The following is a 19,728-nucleotide window of genomic DNA, read 5'->3' on the forward strand; positions in this document are numbered from 1 at the left end:
ATTGAATTCTTATGCTGAAAACTGCTCATACCCTAGAATACGTTTTTGTGTTTTTTTCTCAAAAAATCTGGCCACATGACTCATTGGAGTTTACTGCAGTTTTTAATTTCGGTACATTTTTTTAACAGACTCTGTTTATGAACTGATTATCAATTATTCATTGTTGATGACTTAAAAATATAAGTTTCAAATTTAGTATGATTGTACAATTGGATGAAAAGTACAACTAAGTTAAGCACAGTCAAATGCTTTAAAATATCTCGAGTTTACCTCAACATATGTGTTATTTACCTTTACAGTCTTTCTTTTAAGTCTCTTCACAGTCAGTGGGCACCTGTCTGACTTCTGGACAGCATTTCTTGTAAATACATTACAACCCTAAATGTTTTGAAGCAGAATTCACTTTATTGTTAAGCAATAAAGATGATACTGTTTGTTTTTTTTTAATTTACTTTTATTCAGTTATTTCTTGTTTATGAATTTCTCTGTATACATAAACATCTTGACTTTTGAGAAAGGCAAATAAGACTTTTAAGAAAGAAATACAATGTATTATTGAACGTCGATGAAGTCACAATTACCTAAAATTACCCAGTCAGCGAATGGAAAACAAGGGCTAAAAGCCTAATATTAATATTTGGACTTTGAAATAAAGCGCACACTTAATACATATGTGTTTGTGTGTGTATATATGACATATATATATTTTTGTGTTTTATATAGATACACGGAAAGAGAGAATGAAATGTAAATATTTGCTGCTGTGGCTTTAATAGCTTAGATACTGGACGTCACTGACATGAGCCGACTGGTCATGGCTGCATAAAATCTGTCGCCCTTGCTGGGTTTCTCTACTACTATCCCCGAATATATCCAGTCGGTAAAAAAATCTACACAAAAAAATAAAATAAAATAAGCGCAAGGTGGGCGAAACTGGGTACCTTAAACAGGTATGTGCCCCTTTTCTTTTATTATTCCAAGCCAAAGTGAAATAAGCGAATCCGGCTAGCAAGGCTATGAAAGAGTGACATTTTAGCAGCACGGCTAGGCTAACGTTATCCTAGTGTAGCCCAGCTACGGTGCTAAATTAGCTCATAACAAAACAAGCCGAGCGTCGCGTTTTATCACATCTATCTTCAGTGTATTACTCTTAATATTTGTTATAGTGCGCAGTTGACTCTTAACACAGTTCCTTTCCGCGTTATACCCCAACAATATTCCCCCGCCAGCCTCTAGGGAGACGGTATCCGTCCGGTGACGACAGAAGATGAAGACCGGCAGGAGGCAATCCCCGCAAAACGACACAAAAGAAGGCGAGGCGCCGCGCCTCGTCTCCGTGGTCATTAAAACCGAGGACGAGCCGCAACCGGGGGAAGATCTCAATCACTGCCGCCCCAACGGGGACGCTCTCGGCGTCCAGATCAAGGAAGAACCGCACTCACCGGAGATCGGCGGGGACCGGCCCGACGCTGTCACACTCGGTTCGGATGATCCCCATCTAAAAGGGGAGCCCGACCCCGAACCCGGGTATGAATCCTCCAGTGTGTGTGAGGCGGTCATGAAAGATGAGTCCGATTCGGAGGTGAAAGAGGAGGCGGTGAGCGGCGAGGAAGCGCAGGATGCAGCCGACAACCAGGGAGGCGATGGAGAAGGGGAGCAGGTCAGTACAGGTAGGAGACTATTTTAAATGTGTGCATCTAGATATTATCCTCCCTTATTCTCCTTAATATGTGTATTTGTGTTACAATAACTCTATATCAATTTGTGCGACTTTCGGAGACCTCCATCATATATGTACGATCAACTCTTTCATTTAAAGCCGCTCGTACATGACTTGGTGTAAATTTGCTGCTATCTAGTGGTAGATCATTTCCCTGCATCTTGTAGAAATTGTTTTTTAGCGTTTATAAAATCACTCCAATCGTCAAGTGTGAGGACACACTCATGTCATAGTCTAACGTTTTAAACTTTTTAGCTGACTGGAAACTGACTTGTCAGTAGGGGGTTGGACAAGAAGGCTTGAAAAAGTTTTATTTAGAAAAAAAAAACCAAACACCTGAAATAGTTTCTATATTTTCAAATTGTTGCATGGAAAGTTTGTTTTAAATATAAAAAAATAATTTACTTGTTAATAAACAAGAATATCATACCAAATATACTACGAAAACAATAAATGATGTAAAAAGGGAGGATTTTGCTTAAGGTTTAATATACGTTTCAGTTCCTAAAAAAAATCACTTGTCATGTGTTCAAAATGTGTCTGCTCTCAAAAACAATTTTCTGGGTGTTTTTGATTGTAATGGAGTCCTTTCATAGTCGACACATTGACTTTTCAAAACAAAGTCAAAGGTGTAAAAGGACTTTCCAATAAACAAATTGCAATGTACAGAATGCATGGATTAAAATGTCTTCATCCTTTGATGGCAAGCCAATGTTTTTGAAATAATAGATGGTGACCTTATAATAATGGGTTGAAGGTCAAAGGAGAACAAACTAAAGTTCCTAACTTATTGCACTGAATTAGGGAAGCATGTAAGTGTCACAATTCAAATTAAAATGCATTAACAGAATGCTTTTTCATTATCAGAATGTGACAACATATTTTGACTCATAACTAAAATTAGTTATAATTAATCCAAACTGCATTTTCATTTTCTTATTCCAGACTGCTCATTCTTACATAAAATTGAAAAGCAAAATACATTTAAGATTTAATTTTCAAAACTCATCCCTGCATTTAGTTATCACATTTCAATTAGAAATGTATTATTTGAAAACTGAAATGCATGAGCTGAAATGGTGTTTCATTTTCAGAATGTAGCAGCATATTTTGACTCATAACTAAAACTAGTTATAAGTAATCCAAACCCCATTTTCATTATAATTTTGAGGTTTCACATTTTATGGCACGATTAAAAAGAAAATGAAAAGAACAATTCTCTCTCATTTTCATGTCCCGCTGTGCAAAAAAGGTATTTAAAAAGGTATTTTCTATTTGGATTTGCAATCCCGTGCACCACAGGAGAGTCACCTCAGAGGCTGATCTTCTTCGCGGCTTGTTTGGGCATTAGAATACAACTTTGGGCAGTTTATCTGCTAGCTGATCTCAGATAGTTGTTAGCGTGACACTGCCATGGCACGCCCTCCCTCTCAGACGGTTTGTGAATCGGATGCCCGTCATAGACCTGAGCGGGTTATAGAGAGCTTGGCTGAATTCTTTTCCCAAAAAGACATCATGATCAACAGAGTTAGCCTCTTCTCAGTCTTTCAACAACTCGATGCGATGGTGCCTGGAAAGGGGTGCCCAACCAACAGAAATCTTAAATGTATTTTGCGTTTTCATTTGGATTAAGTTGCAGAATGAGCAGACCTGAAGAAGAAAATAAAAAGTTTGGATCACTTATCACTCATTTTACTTGTGAGTCAAAATATGTGCAATATTCAGAACTGTGCAATATTTCATTTCATAACAGCTACACTACAATTTTTCCTTTTATCATACTATTGTGCACTCCTTACCTCACTTGTTACTAAGACACTTATAGTTTTATCACTTGTTTACTAAGACACTTTATAGTTTCACTGAGACACTTTATAGTTTATACTTTATTTTTATGTCTAATTCTGCCTTTTCTTTTTATTTTTTATTACTGTTATATTTTCTGTAACTCTGGCACAACAATTTCCTTCGGGATTAATAAAGTTGTTCTTATCTTATCTTATGCTGCCTCATTGTGAAAATGAAAAGGCAATCTGCCAATGCATTTTGATTTGAAATATAATACCTACACGTTTCCATACTGAATAGCAGAGTTAAATTGTTAAATAAATGTGGCACAGCCTGACAGGTCCAATCATAATCAATTCTGTCTTGGCTAAGTTCAGAAGCAAGAAATTTGCTGATAACCACGTCTTAACTGCAGCCAGACAGGTATCACGTTTACATGTATCCCTCACATCTGGCCTGGCTATATAAAGCTGCAGATCATCTGCATGGAGATGAATGCTGATTTGAAATAAGTGCAGAATCTGGCCCATGTATAATGAAATAAGCGACGGTCCCAGGACAGAACCCTATGGAACCCCATACTTCTCAGTACAGGGCTCAAATAGGGTATTATTAAACAGAACAGCTCTGTGATGACTGAACAGATCTGATATCTCTTCGATAAATAAGAATGAATCCACTTTAGGACCTTACCTGAGATGCCAAAAAGTTCTCAACACTGTCCAACATTATAGTAATGCACAGTTCAAAAGCAGCTTTCAGGTATAACAATAAGAACAGGGAAGACTGTGTCTAGTGACAGTTACAAATAGTTCATCACCTTTGTGATTGCTGCTTCAGTGGAGTGTTTTGCTCTAAAAGCCAACCGAAGTGACCCAAAGAAGCGGTTTGTTGATAGACAAGAAGAAGCCTGGCTTGGATGCTGACCTACTGACAAACTACAGACCTGGCTCAAGCCTGACCGTTTTGTCTCACATCAGCTGCAAGAAAGTGATAAATGTAGAATATTTACAACATTAAGCTCTAATGTCAACTATAATTCTTGAACAAGCGAAGCCGGCAGAGGATCCAGTGAAGCCGTTGTACCTCTGGCTCCCATAACAACTTTGGTTAGAGCTCATTTCAGAGAGATCATTTCAGAATTATGAAAGCCAAGACTTATGAAAGCCAAACCTTTTATGTGCGAGCCTAAGAGTACTACTTCTCATTAGTGAATATGTAGCATCCCAGCTGAATGGTTGAACTCTTATACTGATTGTCCACAAGTTACAGCTTTATTTAAATAAACATTTGTGCATACATAAATGTTGTAAACCTTGAAGCAATCTTGTTTGTAGTCTGTATGAACACCTTTTGTACACACTTTGGAAAGTACCTCATGGACACATCTTGTGAGTAATGTGGATCAAATGGACCACTTTGTAGATACACCTTGTCAACACACCTTGTAAACGTACCTTGTGAATCCACATTGAGACCTATAGAGAAAACAGAGTATATACAACTTCATCCATAAAGTAAACCTTTTACAACTATGGCCATACATTTGTGATCCCAATACAATAAAAAAGCATTGTCTTTGATACTATCAAATCAACCTTATGAATTACATAGAATCCACGAATTGCCTTTTTTTAACTTTAACATTACAATCTCTAAACGAGAGCTATTCAAATCACATATATATGTATATGTGGTAATCTACACAGAATACCTTTAAGTGAGCACTTTGGGGAGGGAGTTGAGCTTCCTGATAGCCTGGTGGATGAAACTGTTCTCGAGTCTAGTGATCCAGGCCCAGAGACTCTGCCGTAGAATCCTTGATGGCAGCAGGCTGAAGAAAATGTGATAGAAGTGGGAGGGATCAACTGCAGTTCAGGACCTTGTTGGCAAGGCGGGTGTTGTGGTGTTTGTGCCATGGACCATGCCTGACAACTCTTTTGAGGAGTGGGGGATGGGATTATTTACATTTTCCAAATAAAGGGAAATGTAAGTGTAACCACTACACCCTAGTATGTGCTTTTGATAATCTATCAAACCATTATCACACCAATAATTACTCACCATAATGCCGAATCAGTGGGAGCCCTGAAATTGTTTTGGGGCCATTTTAGCGAGGAGTTGCTTGCTGACTTACTGATGCACTGAAAAACCTTACAGCTGAGTTGGGTGCAGGGAGAAGTGGCAGTGTTTCAAAATAAAAGATCCAGAAGACGAAGATAAAAATAAAATGCATGCAATTCAAACAACTTTTTTCTTTTTTTGCTGCCTGATATGAAATGGTCCTCAACCAAGTACTTTGGCCCAGTGATTGGGGGACCTCAACTGTAGATGACTTAGAAGGAATATGTTTTCAAACCACTGGTACACAGCTTTTTGTCTAAGAGGGACAGAGACCAATGATATTTGTAGAGTTGTTACCTCTTCCTCGATGACCTGAGACCTTTTCACTGTGCATTAAAGTATATTTTTTGACTATTACAATCAGCTTTAACCCTACTGGACTTGACTCTCCTTTTCGAAGGTTGTTTCTTTACAATGAAGACTATCGCTATATGTGTCACAAACAAGCTTTTCCATACCTGTATGACTTACAGAAGAATACCCTTACTGGCACAATCTCGGATGTGATAACTGATAAATCTCCAGTTTCTGTGGTGAGTCACTATGTAGTCGCTACTTCATCTGTGCTGCTTCAGTCCAAACTGCTGTTTGTTTTGCCCTTGTATAGCTTTCATCATGAAAATAAGTAGTTTTTTTTTTCTTGAATCTTTCACCCTTTTAAGAGCGTCTATATTGACAACCCTAGCATAATTTCTTTTCTTTCATTTATGTTCATTCGTCGAGAGATTTTCTTTCAAACTCTGAACCGCTGTGCATGTGATGTGTAATAACTTGATAAAGCATACTTGGCTGTTCGAAACTCGTCTTTATGTATCTTACTCTCAGTCTCAGTGGTTTTCTGTGTGTGCGAAACATTTGATGTGTTTCCTTTGTGAAAGTGCTTTTATCTGCAGTGAGATCTGACAAACTGAAGGCATGGAAGGACGTTATGGGGTTACAGGTGTCTCTGCTTCCATTGCCATGATTTGATGAAATCTTTAAATCTTCCAAATTCTCCTTTTTCTCCGATGGCTTGAGTAGCTTGGCAATTCCATCTTGATGCAGCCCGGTCGAATAACTTTGAATCAATTTCTGATTCTCTTCACTGTCATTAAGAATATCCAGGCCCTCTAATGTGAGACATAGTCTCTTGACATGCATTTAGGAAAACAGCAAACCTCCTAAATCCTGCTGCATCCTTTGACTGGATCTTTTGACAGTATTTTAGCTTATCTCTGAACAGTCTTGTGTTATGAAGGGTTGACCATAGCTTTGGTTGCGTTGGTTCCATGCATCATTGTATTTTTCATCCATACTTTTCTCAAATGATGTTGTTTATGATATGAATGAAGCCTTCGACTCAGTTAACGGAACGAGATCACCATTAAATTCAGCTGGTTCTGGCAATAGAAGTCTGTTAAGGGATATGCTATGTTGAAATGCCTGTGCGAGGTAAAATACATCTGACTGTGGTAATAGGGCAGCTACAGTTACATTAATGGAATAATGGGTAAGTGGTGAATGTGCTGGTAGTTATAGTGACACATTAAGTTGTGTGTTTATTGTATGTCTCCAATCGAGCTCGAACAGGAAAGTAGTCTTTTTCAAGTTTGAGTCAATCTAGCTCGAGTTTCTGAGCTTCAAGGTTTTTTTTCCTGCCTTTCCTGCAGGAGAGAACAACAAAAGTTGTTGTAGTTTTTCTTTCTTCAATAACACTTCATACTCTGCTTCCTTTGCTGATAGCGCTTCAGTCACTGACTGGGAGCCTTACTAGAGCATCGACATGAGCCTATAATCTTTGTCGAAGTTCACAAATACGCTGTATTCTTGCTTCACTGTCATGCTACTGATATCCCTTCATAATTCACTTTAACAATGTCATTTGTTACTGTTCCACATGCATCAGTGCAACATATTAATTCTCTGGAAGGAGCAATGTGATCTTTAATTTCTTCATGAAGGTCAATGACACGGTCTGTCATCCTCTAATGCAGACGTGGGCATTTATGGGCCGGTGGACGTCCCTGCCTGGCTCGTGTGAGGTCAATCAGAACATGAATGAAAAAACATTTATTCCGCTCATGTTAAACAAGTGTGTTTCTTTACTGTTACCCCTGGTTCGGCCCTCCTGGTTTCAGGTTTGCCCATCCCTGCTTAATGCATGGATTCTGAGATTATAGACATGCAAGACTTTTGAGGGAGGGTCACTAGAAAATTTTTAGCATTCTCCTGAGATGATTTTAACAGATTAACAACAGTATCAGTTGCAAAAGACATACCACTTCACGCAGCAGTCGTAAGCTACAATTCACAGTAACGGCCGCAAGTCATCTGACATGGAGGACGCACTGGATGAACTGTTAAGTGGCCGCATCTTAAAGACAGCTTTTTATTCAATGACGCTTTCGGAGTTCTGGAATTCAGTTGAGAGAGAATATCCACAGCATTGCATGAACGTACTGATGGCGTTCAGCTCTACATATCTGTGCGAGAAAGACTTCCTCTGCACTGACATGTATATAAACAAAATAAATAGAGATCGTAACTTAACATGGAGGATGATCTCTGAGCATGATCTCTGAGCAGCCCATCTCAAAAGACAAATGCTGACACATAGGATTTTTACAAAATATAAATTTGCTCTGTAAACATGTTAAACAGTGCTATAGTTTATGGCTATTACTTTGGCTAATTGTCCTGCTGACATGTAAAATCATATCATGGGTGCCAGGCTGGCCTCTTCTTTTGTGCTATTGTAATGCCGTGTTTGTTTATGCTTATTAGTGCGTGAGTACTGTATTTACGTTTTCTTATGTTCCAGTCACCTTTGAGGATAGTGGGAGTCGCCAGTCTCTGTCGCCGTTCATTTGAGGGTCGTGGGCTGAAAAGTTTTGGGACCCTGTTATAATCTAGTTTTTCAGATGCTTCCATGTTACCAATAAGCAGGCGACTGTAAGAGGATGAAGCAGAGTCAGAGAATTGTCCATCTGACGTCACATATGGTCAGGGTTTGGCTCTTGACTATAGCATCCCAGCTGAATTAAAGTTGAACTCTCAAACTGAGGCTTGTCATTATAACAGATGTATTAAAATCTGCTGGATTAATAAACACCCGATGGTAGCCCCCGCTAAATCCACCAGAAAATTGGGGCGCTTTGTGGACCATGTCCAATGGTACATTCCATGGGCTTTTGAAATGACACACAGTGCTTGTCCATATTAGCAAACTTTTCTTTTGCCATTGCCAGTTTGGTGGCTAGACAGCACATACATGCAAATACAAGGGGACTGACTATGGAGATGTAATGCTTCGTCCAATGCATGGTGACTGTAGCAGAGAAATGACGGATGGAAGTGGAATCATTTTCCTGCCAAGTTATTTGTCTGTAATTGATTTATCATAATTGACATGTTCCCTGGTTCAATTCAGACAGGGGACCTTTCTGTGGTGAATTGCATGTTTGCATGTGTGGGTTTTCTCCAGTTTCCTCCCATAGTCCAAGAACATGCAGGAGGTTAATTGGGGCGAAAAATGGGAGAATTGCCCTCATGTGTGAATGGTTGTTTGTTTCTATGTGTAGCCCTGCGATCGATTGGCGACCAGACCAGGGTGTACCCCGCCTCTTGCCTGCTGGCAGCTGGGATAGGCTCCAGCATCCCCCACGACCCTAACTGGAGGATAAGCGGTAGACATTGGATGGATGGATAGATTAATTAACATGTTAAAGTCCCAGCCCTTCTTTGTCTTTCACCACAGCAAATAAACCTCCTTTAACTAATCCTATTCTACTTATCTTTTTACTGTTATACTTTTTTTTTTCTCAATATGGCGCTGGAAGATGGCAGCATGTCGCAGCGGCGCTAACTATTTACTTATCTTATCCTCCTCAGTCTGTTCTAAACAAACATGTTAAAGCCCGTGTGTGCGTGTGCGTGCGTGTGCGTGTGTATCATGCTAAGCTTCTGGTATGTTAAACATTCCAATATGGTGGGTATCCTAGCTTTGATTTTAGCTATCATTATTATTCCCTCCTCTTGCTGTGGATGATTATCCATGACAATTCTGTGATGTTAAACTCTAATGTTAAATCTATGGCCATATGAGTTTGTGAAAAACTTTTCCTGATTTGTGCATTTTTCGGGTGTAACCTAAAACTAAATGTTGACTTAATACTGTGTGTTTGTGTCTCCCCTGCTTAGAAACATCATCTGAGTTTTTCCCATGTCCTCACTGCACGGTGTCCTTTACGGATCTGGATTTCTTGGAAAAGCACATCAAATGGGTCCATCAGAAACAATATCTCGCCAAGCTGAAAAAATGCCTCTCGAGCCACACGCTAAACCTCATCCCCCAACATACCTGCAGCATCTGCAGCCGCACCTTTAGCTCCAAAGTATATCTGAGGGTTCACAAGCAAGAGGTCCATCCATCAGCTCCTCCTCGCAGGCTGCACCCCTGCCCAACCTGCGCACGCAGCTTCCAGTACTTGAAGAATCTGAAGAATCATTGTCAGCGTTGGCACAATATGTCCGTCGCCATCAGAGGGGGGCATCTCAGTTGCACTGATTGCGGGAAGAGCTTCAAGGCTACTTGGGGTCAAGGGCCACACCTGTGCCATCAACCTGAAAGCACAGAATCTGAAGACAAGCCTATTTGTCTTGACATTGGCGTCGAATGCCCGGAATGCGGTAAAAAGGTGCGCACCCCGCAGAGCTTAGAAGATCACATGCGCACCCACACAGGTGACCGGCCGTTTGTCTGCAAGGATTGTGGCAGGAGGTTTGTGGAACGCAGCGGCTGGCGGCAGCATATGAAAATCCACACCGGGGAAAAGCCATATAAGTGTCAGGTGTGCGAGAAGGCCTTTCTGCGGTCACACCACCTCAAGTGCCACTTAACCACACACTCAGGAAAGAAGGAATATTCCTGTTCCGAATGCGGGAAAGAGTTTGGATTAAAGTCAAGTCTCGATCTCCACCTGAGGACACACTCCAGCGAGAAACCTTTTCACTGCAACGTCTGCGGGAAGAACTTTAACACTCGGAGAAATCTGCGGGTTCACAGCAAACTCCACACTAATGAGAAAGCTCACCAGTGTGGGGACTGCGGGCTGAAGATTGGGGATCTGGGAGCTTTAAAAATACACCTCCGGACACACACCGGAGAACGGCCTTATCACTGCACGGTCTGCGGCAAGAGGTTCATCCGCCTTTCACACCTGCGAAACCACCAGCGCACACACACTGGGGAAAGACCATATAAATGCACCGAGTGTGACAAGAGTTTCACTCAATCCGGTGACCTTGTGAAGCACAAGAGGACACATTCCGGCGAAAAACCTTTTGAATGTCCGGACTGCCACCACTGCTACACGTCCTCTGGTGACCTTGGCAAACACCGGAGGAGCCATACCAACCTGCGTCCCTACATGTGTCAAGAATGCGGGAAGAGCTTTCGTTTGTCAGGCCATCTGAAAACTCACATGTTAACTCACACCGGGGAGAAGCCGTACTCGTGCCCCAAATGCCTCCGTAGGTTTGCCCGCTCTCACCACCTCTCTGGCCATATCGTTAAATGCCACTGAGAACTGAAGGGAGGGTTTAAGGGTGTGTTTCGATCATGCGCACTTATAAAAAGGGTTACTAGACGGAAGAGTTCCCAACACTACTTAAACGCTCCGTAAGTATGTCAGAAAATTCAATTTAATTACCTCACTTGCACCTCACTACATCGAAAGTGTCGTTCAAACAAAAACTAAAACGGCCTCACAATTCAGCATGACGCTGTGAGAGCAAGCATGAAGGGATCTTGTCAAAGTTCCTGACTACATATTTCTAATTAAAACACAGTTCAGCTTCACTTTTACACAAGTACTTAAGATCGTATCCTTCCCCCAGACAGCGTTCACCGTGATGACACATAAAAAAGTCAAGCATCAAGCTGCCAGCTGGAAAACTAATCATTTGATAGCTACAGGAAGGGGGGACTTTTTTGTGAAAAGTCACAATTTCACTGGCTGTAAGGAAAGAAATATCTTGACTCACTAACACTGCCGCAGTAAGCGATATCAAAACTATAGTTAGAAATACACTTTACTCATATACTCAAACCTAAGTGTTTTGGCACAAACAGACTAATATTAATTCTAAACAGTTCCAAACAATATTTTCGAGGGTGCCTCTTGTGATTTTCCTTATTTTTTCATATCCAGCCCATATCTGCGCTTCGAAACAACTCACGAGGCTGGATTGCAGCTCTAAAAATTCACTCTACAGATGACTTCCTGATGAAATCATAAAAAGAGGATTGTATTAAATGACTGGGGAAATGCAGACGAAGCCCCCTTTACGAATGTGTCAAAGTTAAACTCTTAATATGTAAATAGGTTTTTTGTCATCTAAAATCTGTAACCTGACTAAGATGGCTGTACCAAGTTGTGAGAAGTGAATCGTACACTCAACCAATATCTCTTAATGCATGTAACTTTACCTTAAGTCATTGTCATATTAGTCAAAATTGAAAATAAAGCGACACCACAGAGGTGGACTCCGGCCCTTGTTATCAATGGTGTATAAGCCATAAAAAGTGATAAATTGTATGACAAATGCATGAACAATGATTAAAAAATGATCGAGTGTAGTCAAGAATTCAATCCCCTTCTATTGCCAACCAGTGACATTTGAATCATCGGCTCGTCGTCGTGGGCGCTGAATAACTGAACAACTCAAACAAATTGACTTTTTGACTCTTGAAGTGTTACTTACATTGGAATAAAAAAAAAAAAATCATTCATACTCATCTGTTCATGAATTCAAGGGTTCTTAAAGGAGTTCTTTCGACGGATTTATCTGCTCATCAGGCTACAGACGTTGTGAAATGCCTGTTTAATATCTTAGTTGATGGTTTTTTTTTTGTTTTTTTTTTAATTGCAGGAATTCCTATTTGACCTAAAAGAGGCCAACGCTCTGTTAGCGGAGTTTAAATTAAATTCCTGTTGTTAGCCCTTTACAACCAGAACGCCAAGATGATGACTGGAATAGAAGATAGAAAATAGATTTTCAAAAGTCTAATCTGCACTCAAAGGGTCAGAGAATACAGAATCTATTTTTGTTTTGCAAAAAAAAAAAAAAAAAAAAAAAAAAAAAGGCAAAGTCCTCACTAATTCCTTTTAAAAAATAAATTCAGTTAAAATGGAGAATTATCAAACATATGTACTTTTAAGCATCAAAAATAAAATATGTAGCATTGTATTTTCAAAAGTCTAATCTGCACTCAAAAGGTCAGAGAATACAGAATCTATTTTTGTTTTGCAAAAAAAAAAAAAAAGGCAAAGTCCTCACTAATTCCTTTTAAAAAATAAATTCAATTAAAATGGATAATTATCAAACATATGTACTTTTAAGCATCAAAAATAAAATATGTAGCATTGTATTTTCACTGTACTATATTATCACTAAACTATTCTTGTGAAAACATTTCAGATTAAGTAGAAATAGTAACATAATAGTAATAGTAACACATAATTTTCCCACTAAATGAGGCTGAGTTGAACTCTAGTATAAATTTATGACATGGATACTCAGAAATAGTACAAAGCGTTTACTTAGACTACAAATTATTTGATTATCAATTACTCTTTCTGTGTTTTTGGTAGTTTGGCTGTGATGATGCATTTGCAAAAGTCTTACTTCTCTGGGTAAACGTCAAATAAATCCATTATTGATCACTGATCTGTGGCTCTAAGGGCCACAGGGATGCTGGAGTCTATCCCAGCTGCCGTTGGGCAGGAGGCAGGGTGCACCCTGGACCGGTTGCCACCAGGGCCACAAACCAACATTATTCTCTTTTCCACACATCTTGGCAATTATTCCAATTAACCTCATACATGTTCTCTGAGGAAACCGGAGAACTCAGAGGTAACACATGCAAAACTCCACATAGAATGGCCTCCTGTGGGAATGGAACCAGGCTGAAGCACTAACCAGCGTTCCACCCAAGTGAAATAAATGAAGGTGTCAAAGCAACTGCACTTTTTTTTTTGTAAGGATAGCCCCTCAAACCTTCATGGTGAAACTTTTCTTAAAAAACACTCAAGGTACTTTTGTTTATTAACAAAGGGTTTACTTTCAATCCCCAAATCCCTGTGTAAGGACCGTGACATGTTGCTGTGAGATAAATCGCATCGTAATTTGAGCCTCTATTTGCCCTCAGTGTCATTTTAAATGACACAGGGGTTCACATAAGTTCAGAGCTGATGCAAGAGGTGGAGCAGCATCTGCTAGAAATGGTCGGACTCTATGAAAGGCTCTGGAACCAACTTTAACTATACCTCTTAGGAGTTGCTGAAGATAAAAGGCATTGGGTGTGGCAATGCTTGTGACGACCTCCCTGGAAGTATAAGAACAACTTTAGTATATGTAGAGGGTAGGAAACTTGTGACACATGATGGTGTCATGACGCAATGAACACTCCATATGGTTATCCTGCCTTCTTGGAGTAGCTTGGAGGTGTCCTGGAAGGGAAGCGACCTGATTACTCCATAGTTTTGCTGAGGGGCTTCATATCCCACATGGGTAACAACAAACAGACCTGGAGGTAACTACACTCACCGGCCACTTTATCGAAATTGGACAATAGAAGATTGGAAAAATGTTGCCTGGTCTGATGAGTCTCGATTTCTGCTGCGACATTCGGATGGTAGGGTCAGAATTTGGCGTCAACAACATGAAAGCATGGCTCCATCCTGCCTTGTATCACGGTTCAGGCTGGTGGTGGTGGTGTAATGGTGTGGGGAATATTTTCTTGGCACTCTTTGGGCCCCTTGGTACCAATTGAGCATCGTTGCAACGCCACAGCCTACCTGAGTATTGTTGCTGACCACGTCCATCTCTTGATGACCACAATGTACCCAACTTCTGATGGCTACTTTCGGCAGGATAATGTGCCATGTCATAAAGCTGGAATCATCTCAGACTGGTTTCTTGAACATGACAATGAGTTCACTGTACTCAAATGGCCTCCACAGTCACCAGATCTCAATCCAATAGAGCATCTTTGGAATGTGGTGGAACGGGAGATTCGCATCATGGATGTGCAGCCGACAAATCTGCGCCAACCGTGTGATGCCATCATGTCAATATGGACCAAACTCTCTGAGGAATGCTTCCAGCACCTTGTTGAATCTATGCCACCAAGAATTGAGGCAGTTCTGAAGGCAAAAGGGGGTCCAACCCGTTACTAGCATGGTGTACCTAATAAAGTGGCCGGTGAGCGTGTATCATCTTGAGGAATCATCTTCTCAATCTAAAAGTTAATTTTGTATGTTAACAGAACTTCTGTCCAAATACCACGTTTGTGCCCAAGAATGTTCATATGTGTACAACAGAACACCGTAGGACAAAAATCAATGGCTAGCGTCACAGTTATATCAACAGATCTGCGGCTCGGGTTGAAGGGGGAACAGAGCCGTCGACTGATCACCGCCTTGTTGTGCGTTGGATCAGGTTTCACGGAAGTCTGCTGGACAGACCTGTGAAACCCAACTGCTTTGTTCAGAAGAAGTGAGAACATTTGGTGGACCCCATCTGAAGTGTCTTCACTCCCCAGCTCTGAAGGAATTTCTCCCGTATCCCAGGCAGCACCGATACAAGGGAAAACCATGTGATCCATGTTCAGGGGGTCTTCGCTGGGGAAGCTGCTTCCTGGATTGGTGGTCGAAAAGTAATTCGCGCTAGGCGTGGCAGCAACCTGGGAACCCATTGGTTGACACTGGCAGAAGAGGAGGTTGTCAAGTAGGATGACTTTGCGCAAGGCTGGTACAGGGGCTGCCATGATCTGTGTTGGAAGGAGCAAAAGCTCAGATTTGGAAGGATTTAGGAGAAGCTGTATAGAAGCTCTCTTGGTCGGCCTCAAGGAGATTCTTGAAAAATGTCAGGTGACTCATGAAAGGGAAGCAAGGCTTGATCAAAGCTGGTTTCGGCATCAGGGGAGACCTTCTGTACTTTACTTAGAATACTGTTGATGTGGCAACAACACTTCAAGGAACCCAACTCACCTGGAAGGAGGCAGAGTTCGACGATTCTGACAATCCTGTATAACAGTCCCCCCACCCCAAGCCAAAAAGGTTGCATGTTAGTGCTTATGTTTAACTTTTGCCAATTGGTCTGTGACCCGGAGCATTTTTTTTCATGGAGCCTCCTATAAGGAAAAGGGTTTCCCTTGTATAGCAACACTTTGAGCTTATCTTTCCCATATATTCCCATATATATTCATGTGGAGGCTCCACATTGAAGTAAAAGGATTTCAAGCTTTGTTTTCCTTTCTTTGCAATGGAAATTCAGGTGCTTTTTAATTGGTTAATATTGGTATATTATGGAATTGGAATAGACTGTGCTTGTAAATAAGGAAATGTGTTACAACTACTGTGTTGCCCCTGACGTATAATGTTTGACTTTTAATTTGAAACTATTGTATTGTTGATATGTTTAGATCATGTCCTGTTTGCCATCTTGGGGAGGGGCTGGATGGATGTCACTACATGCTGTACACACTGGAGCCACAATGTCATAAGTTATTAATATTAATCAATCCGTTGTAAAGTTACACTTAAAAATGTTATTTGAAATCATGAATCTTTGTTTTCGGTTAAAATGACCTTATTTTGATATATATATACACACACACACACTGTTCAAAAAGAGCATCTAAATGGTGATAAATTGTGTTTTGCTAAAGGAAACTTGGTATGGCCCGAGTCATCTTTTCATGCAGAAAAGAGTAATCCTCGCTGGATACTTCTAAGCTGTAGAGAAGAGAACCAAGTGAAAAGATTGGAAACATTTGTGTAAAATTCCAACGTAGAATGGATCAATTAAACAGTGATAAGCTTATAACAGCTAAAGGGCGTAGTTTACGGTCATTCCTCATCAGCACGTACTTGACATAAAGCAGAGGCAGCTAAAGCAGGAGCTGCACACTGTATGTAGCCCTAGAAGACAAAGACAAAATTGAGAGAGCAGCTAATTAACCTGAATATCTGAAATTTAAAGCAGAGAAAGATGCTGAGTTGGAAACATTAGCCAGCAAATACTGCAGCAAACTGCAGGCCCATTAGAGCAGTAACGTGCAGTGAGGTTCATGGCCGGCGAGGCACTAAATCCTTTGGAGTCAGATTTACAATTATAAAAACTCAAAAAAGAATCTTATTCCCTATTCCATTGGCAGCATGGATATTGACTTCTGGTAGTGTTTCATGTTTCATTAGAGTTTCTCTCACTCAATCGCATACATGGGAATATATTTGACCCAGAAAGAACATTTCTTTTATAGCAGCAAGAGACAATGGATTGAATATATTTGCTGTGCATCCTCTGCATGTTCTAAACAATCATATTCATTGTAAACAGTGGCGTGCGACACAATTTCAATTTTGACATTCAGTTTAATCTTGCGTTGTTTTTAAAACTTTAAATCCTTGTGCTTTAATCAGTTCATTTTACATTGCTCATCAAGAGGATAACAAGAAAAAGAAGAGATTAATTCACTTAAGGTAAATTTTTATCTGGTACCTTTTTTAACTTGGTGTTGTCTCATTTTTTTTCATAATGCGGAAAATCATTTGTCGTCTTAAATGTATTTGTGCATGCGCCTATCTACCAGAAAAAAGCTGTTACTTTGTTGTCCTTATTTTATTTTAGCTTTAAAAATCGATCAACCTCAACGGAGATAATACAGTAGCCAAAAAAGACGGTCGTTCTTCATCTCTCCGACTCCCACTGTATGATTTCAGGTTCAAATGCAGAGAATGACCGCCCTACTAATGCTGTTGTAGCTGAAATAGTGAGTATTATGTTCCTTAAGTGAATGCACTTAAGTACATAAATTGCTAGGACTCATCCAAGCGCAACAGGGGCGAGGCCGCGATATTGTGCTGCCATTCCGGAAGTACTTTATTCTCACACTGGGGAGAAAGACGAACCATACGGCCTTAACCACAGCACAAATAATCGCTATTGCTTCCTGGCGGCACCTGGGGGAATGACCAGAGCAGACAAACACAACCCTATACATTGCATCTCCTCCCCACTTATTTAGAAAACAGTCCCCCAAGTCTGTAAGATATTTAATATTGTTCTCTTAGGACACCCAGTTAAGATCCAACAAAGATATTAATGGGCAGATATTGGGATATCTTTATAAGAGTCACCATGGTGAAGTTTTAGGATGACACAATTCTGGTGGAGCATTCCCCACTGACCATCCATGGCGCTGCAGTGGAGAGAGTGAGCGGCATTAAATTCACATTAGTGAGGACCTCTCCTGGACCACCAACACCGCATCACTGGAGAAGAAGGCACAGCGGTGCCTCTACTTCCTTCACAAACTCAAGCAGATGTTTTGTTTCCGTAAAACACAGTTATTGTCCGTGCAAACAGGCATACTAGACACATCCAATAGACCCTTGTACCCCACTTTGTGCTATAGACAACGTAGTTCATGGACAGATCATAGACTATATAAACTTTTATACTTTCTTCCGTCATGCCAATGCCAACTGTGACATAAGTCCTGTATAGAAGACAAACCCTGCAGAGGATTGGGGAGACACTGCTACAATTCATGTGGTGCGTTTCTGCAGTTTTTGCAGAGTTTTGAGTAAAACTGTCCCCTGTTTGGAGAACAATGCAACAGTTTTAGCATAAACATCTCATGTCTTATTGGATTTATCTAAACATTGACTGAAATCACGCAATTTTTATGAAAAGTAAAGACCTCAATTACCAATATCCAGACATTAATTTAAAAAACAGATTAGATGATCGAACCAACCAACCAAACAACCAATGAACTGACCACACAAAATCAAGGCAAGGTGTTTTTATTTCAGTTTTTGGCAGTGACTATTCCTATGCTGACACCACTGCAAGATAGCCAAGGGCCATCATAAATAGTTAAAATGACAATAAATGTTTTGATCGGTAGGAGGGTTTGTGTGCACATGAAGCCTCAAGAAATAACCTCTTTTAACCAATACGATGCAAAGCTTCAAGGGGCTTTTGTGGAGCCTCACCTGGTTATCACCAATATGTAGTACAATTCTGAGTTCAAATCAAGTTGGGACATTTTGTTAAACATGAATAAAAGCAAAATACAACCCTTTAGAAATCCTTTTTTGATCTATCTTTAGTTGAATTCACAACAAACAAGATATTTATTGTTCAAACTGTTGTTTTTTTTTTCCAAATATTTTCTAATTTAGAATTTGATTTTTGCAAAATACTCCAAAAAAAAACCAACAAAAAAACAGGGGTCTCAAAAGACAGAGAAAATTGAGGAATGTTCACAGGTGAATGGGTTATGTAGAAAAAGGTGTTAACTGCTTAATAAATTAGTCCAAAAGTTTAAGAACAATGTGTCTCTATAAAATGATTATTTTAAATGAAAGGGATTTCATCGTGTCCAGTCAAAAGATTAAGTGAGAGAAATCTCTGCATTAAAGTGGCACGGCCAAGAACCAGCACCGAATGCTCATAATCTTTAAGCCTTTATGCAACACTGGATTAAAAAACACTATTCTGTGAAGGATATTACCACTTGAACTTAGGAACTTTAGGGCACCCCATAGTCAGCTTACACATTTTGTAGCATCATCTATAAGTGCAAGTCAAAATACTGAGCAAAGTGAAAGCAATTTATCAACAACACCCGAAAATGCTGCTGGCTTCTCCGGCCCTAAGCTCATCTCAGATGGACTGTCACAATCCACATTTCAAATTTCTTTTGGGGAACAGTGGATATCCTTTCCTTCAGGGTAACAAGGAAAAGGATCGTCCAGATTGTTATTCGCGCAAACGTCAAAAGCCAGCATCTGAGATGGAATGGGGGCGGTTAGTGGCCCTTGCATGGGCTACTCGCACCATTAATGCTGAAAGGTACATGAAAATTTTGGAGTAACATATGCTGCCATACAAGTGCTGCCTTTTTAAGGGACATCCCATCTTATATCTGCAAGCCAAACCACCTTCAGGACCTGTTCCAACTTTGCAGGGACAGAGTGCAGGTACTGGAATGGCCTGCCTGCTGTCCAGAACTGTCTCTCATTGAAAATGCGTGGCGC

At 40.3% G+C, this 19,728-nt stretch overlaps 1 protein-coding gene across 2 annotated transcripts; it reads left to right on the forward strand.

The window, feature by feature from the left end:
* The first annotated feature begins 808 nt into the window (after positions 1–808).
* On the forward strand, positions 809–16,340 carry LOC147230566 (uncharacterized). Of its 2 annotated transcripts, XM_086153960.1 has the most exons (3): positions 809–950; positions 1,230–1,670; positions 9,812–16,340. In XM_086153960.1, the coding sequence occupies exons 2-3, from the start codon at positions 1,268–1,270 to the stop codon at positions 11,194–11,196; spliced, it is 1,788 nt and encodes a 595-aa protein (XP_086010086.1). In that variant the 5' UTR covers positions 809–950; positions 1,230–1,267; the 3' UTR covers positions 11,197–16,340. The 2 variants fall into 2 exon arrangements, with proteins under 2 accessions (XP_086010086.1, XP_086010087.1); XM_086153961.1 differs by having other exon boundaries at positions 814–1,670.
* The last annotated feature ends 3,388 nt before the right edge of the window (positions 16,341–19,728 follow it).

This window comes from Fistularia commersonii, chromosome 10, assembly GCF_037954325.1.
Source record: "Fistularia commersonii isolate RoL2024-O1a breed Wild chromosome 10, RoL_Fcom_v1.0, whole genome shotgun sequence".
In the NCBI taxonomy this organism is placed as follows: domain Eukaryota; kingdom Metazoa; phylum Chordata; class Actinopteri; order Syngnathiformes; family Fistulariidae; genus Fistularia; species Fistularia commersonii.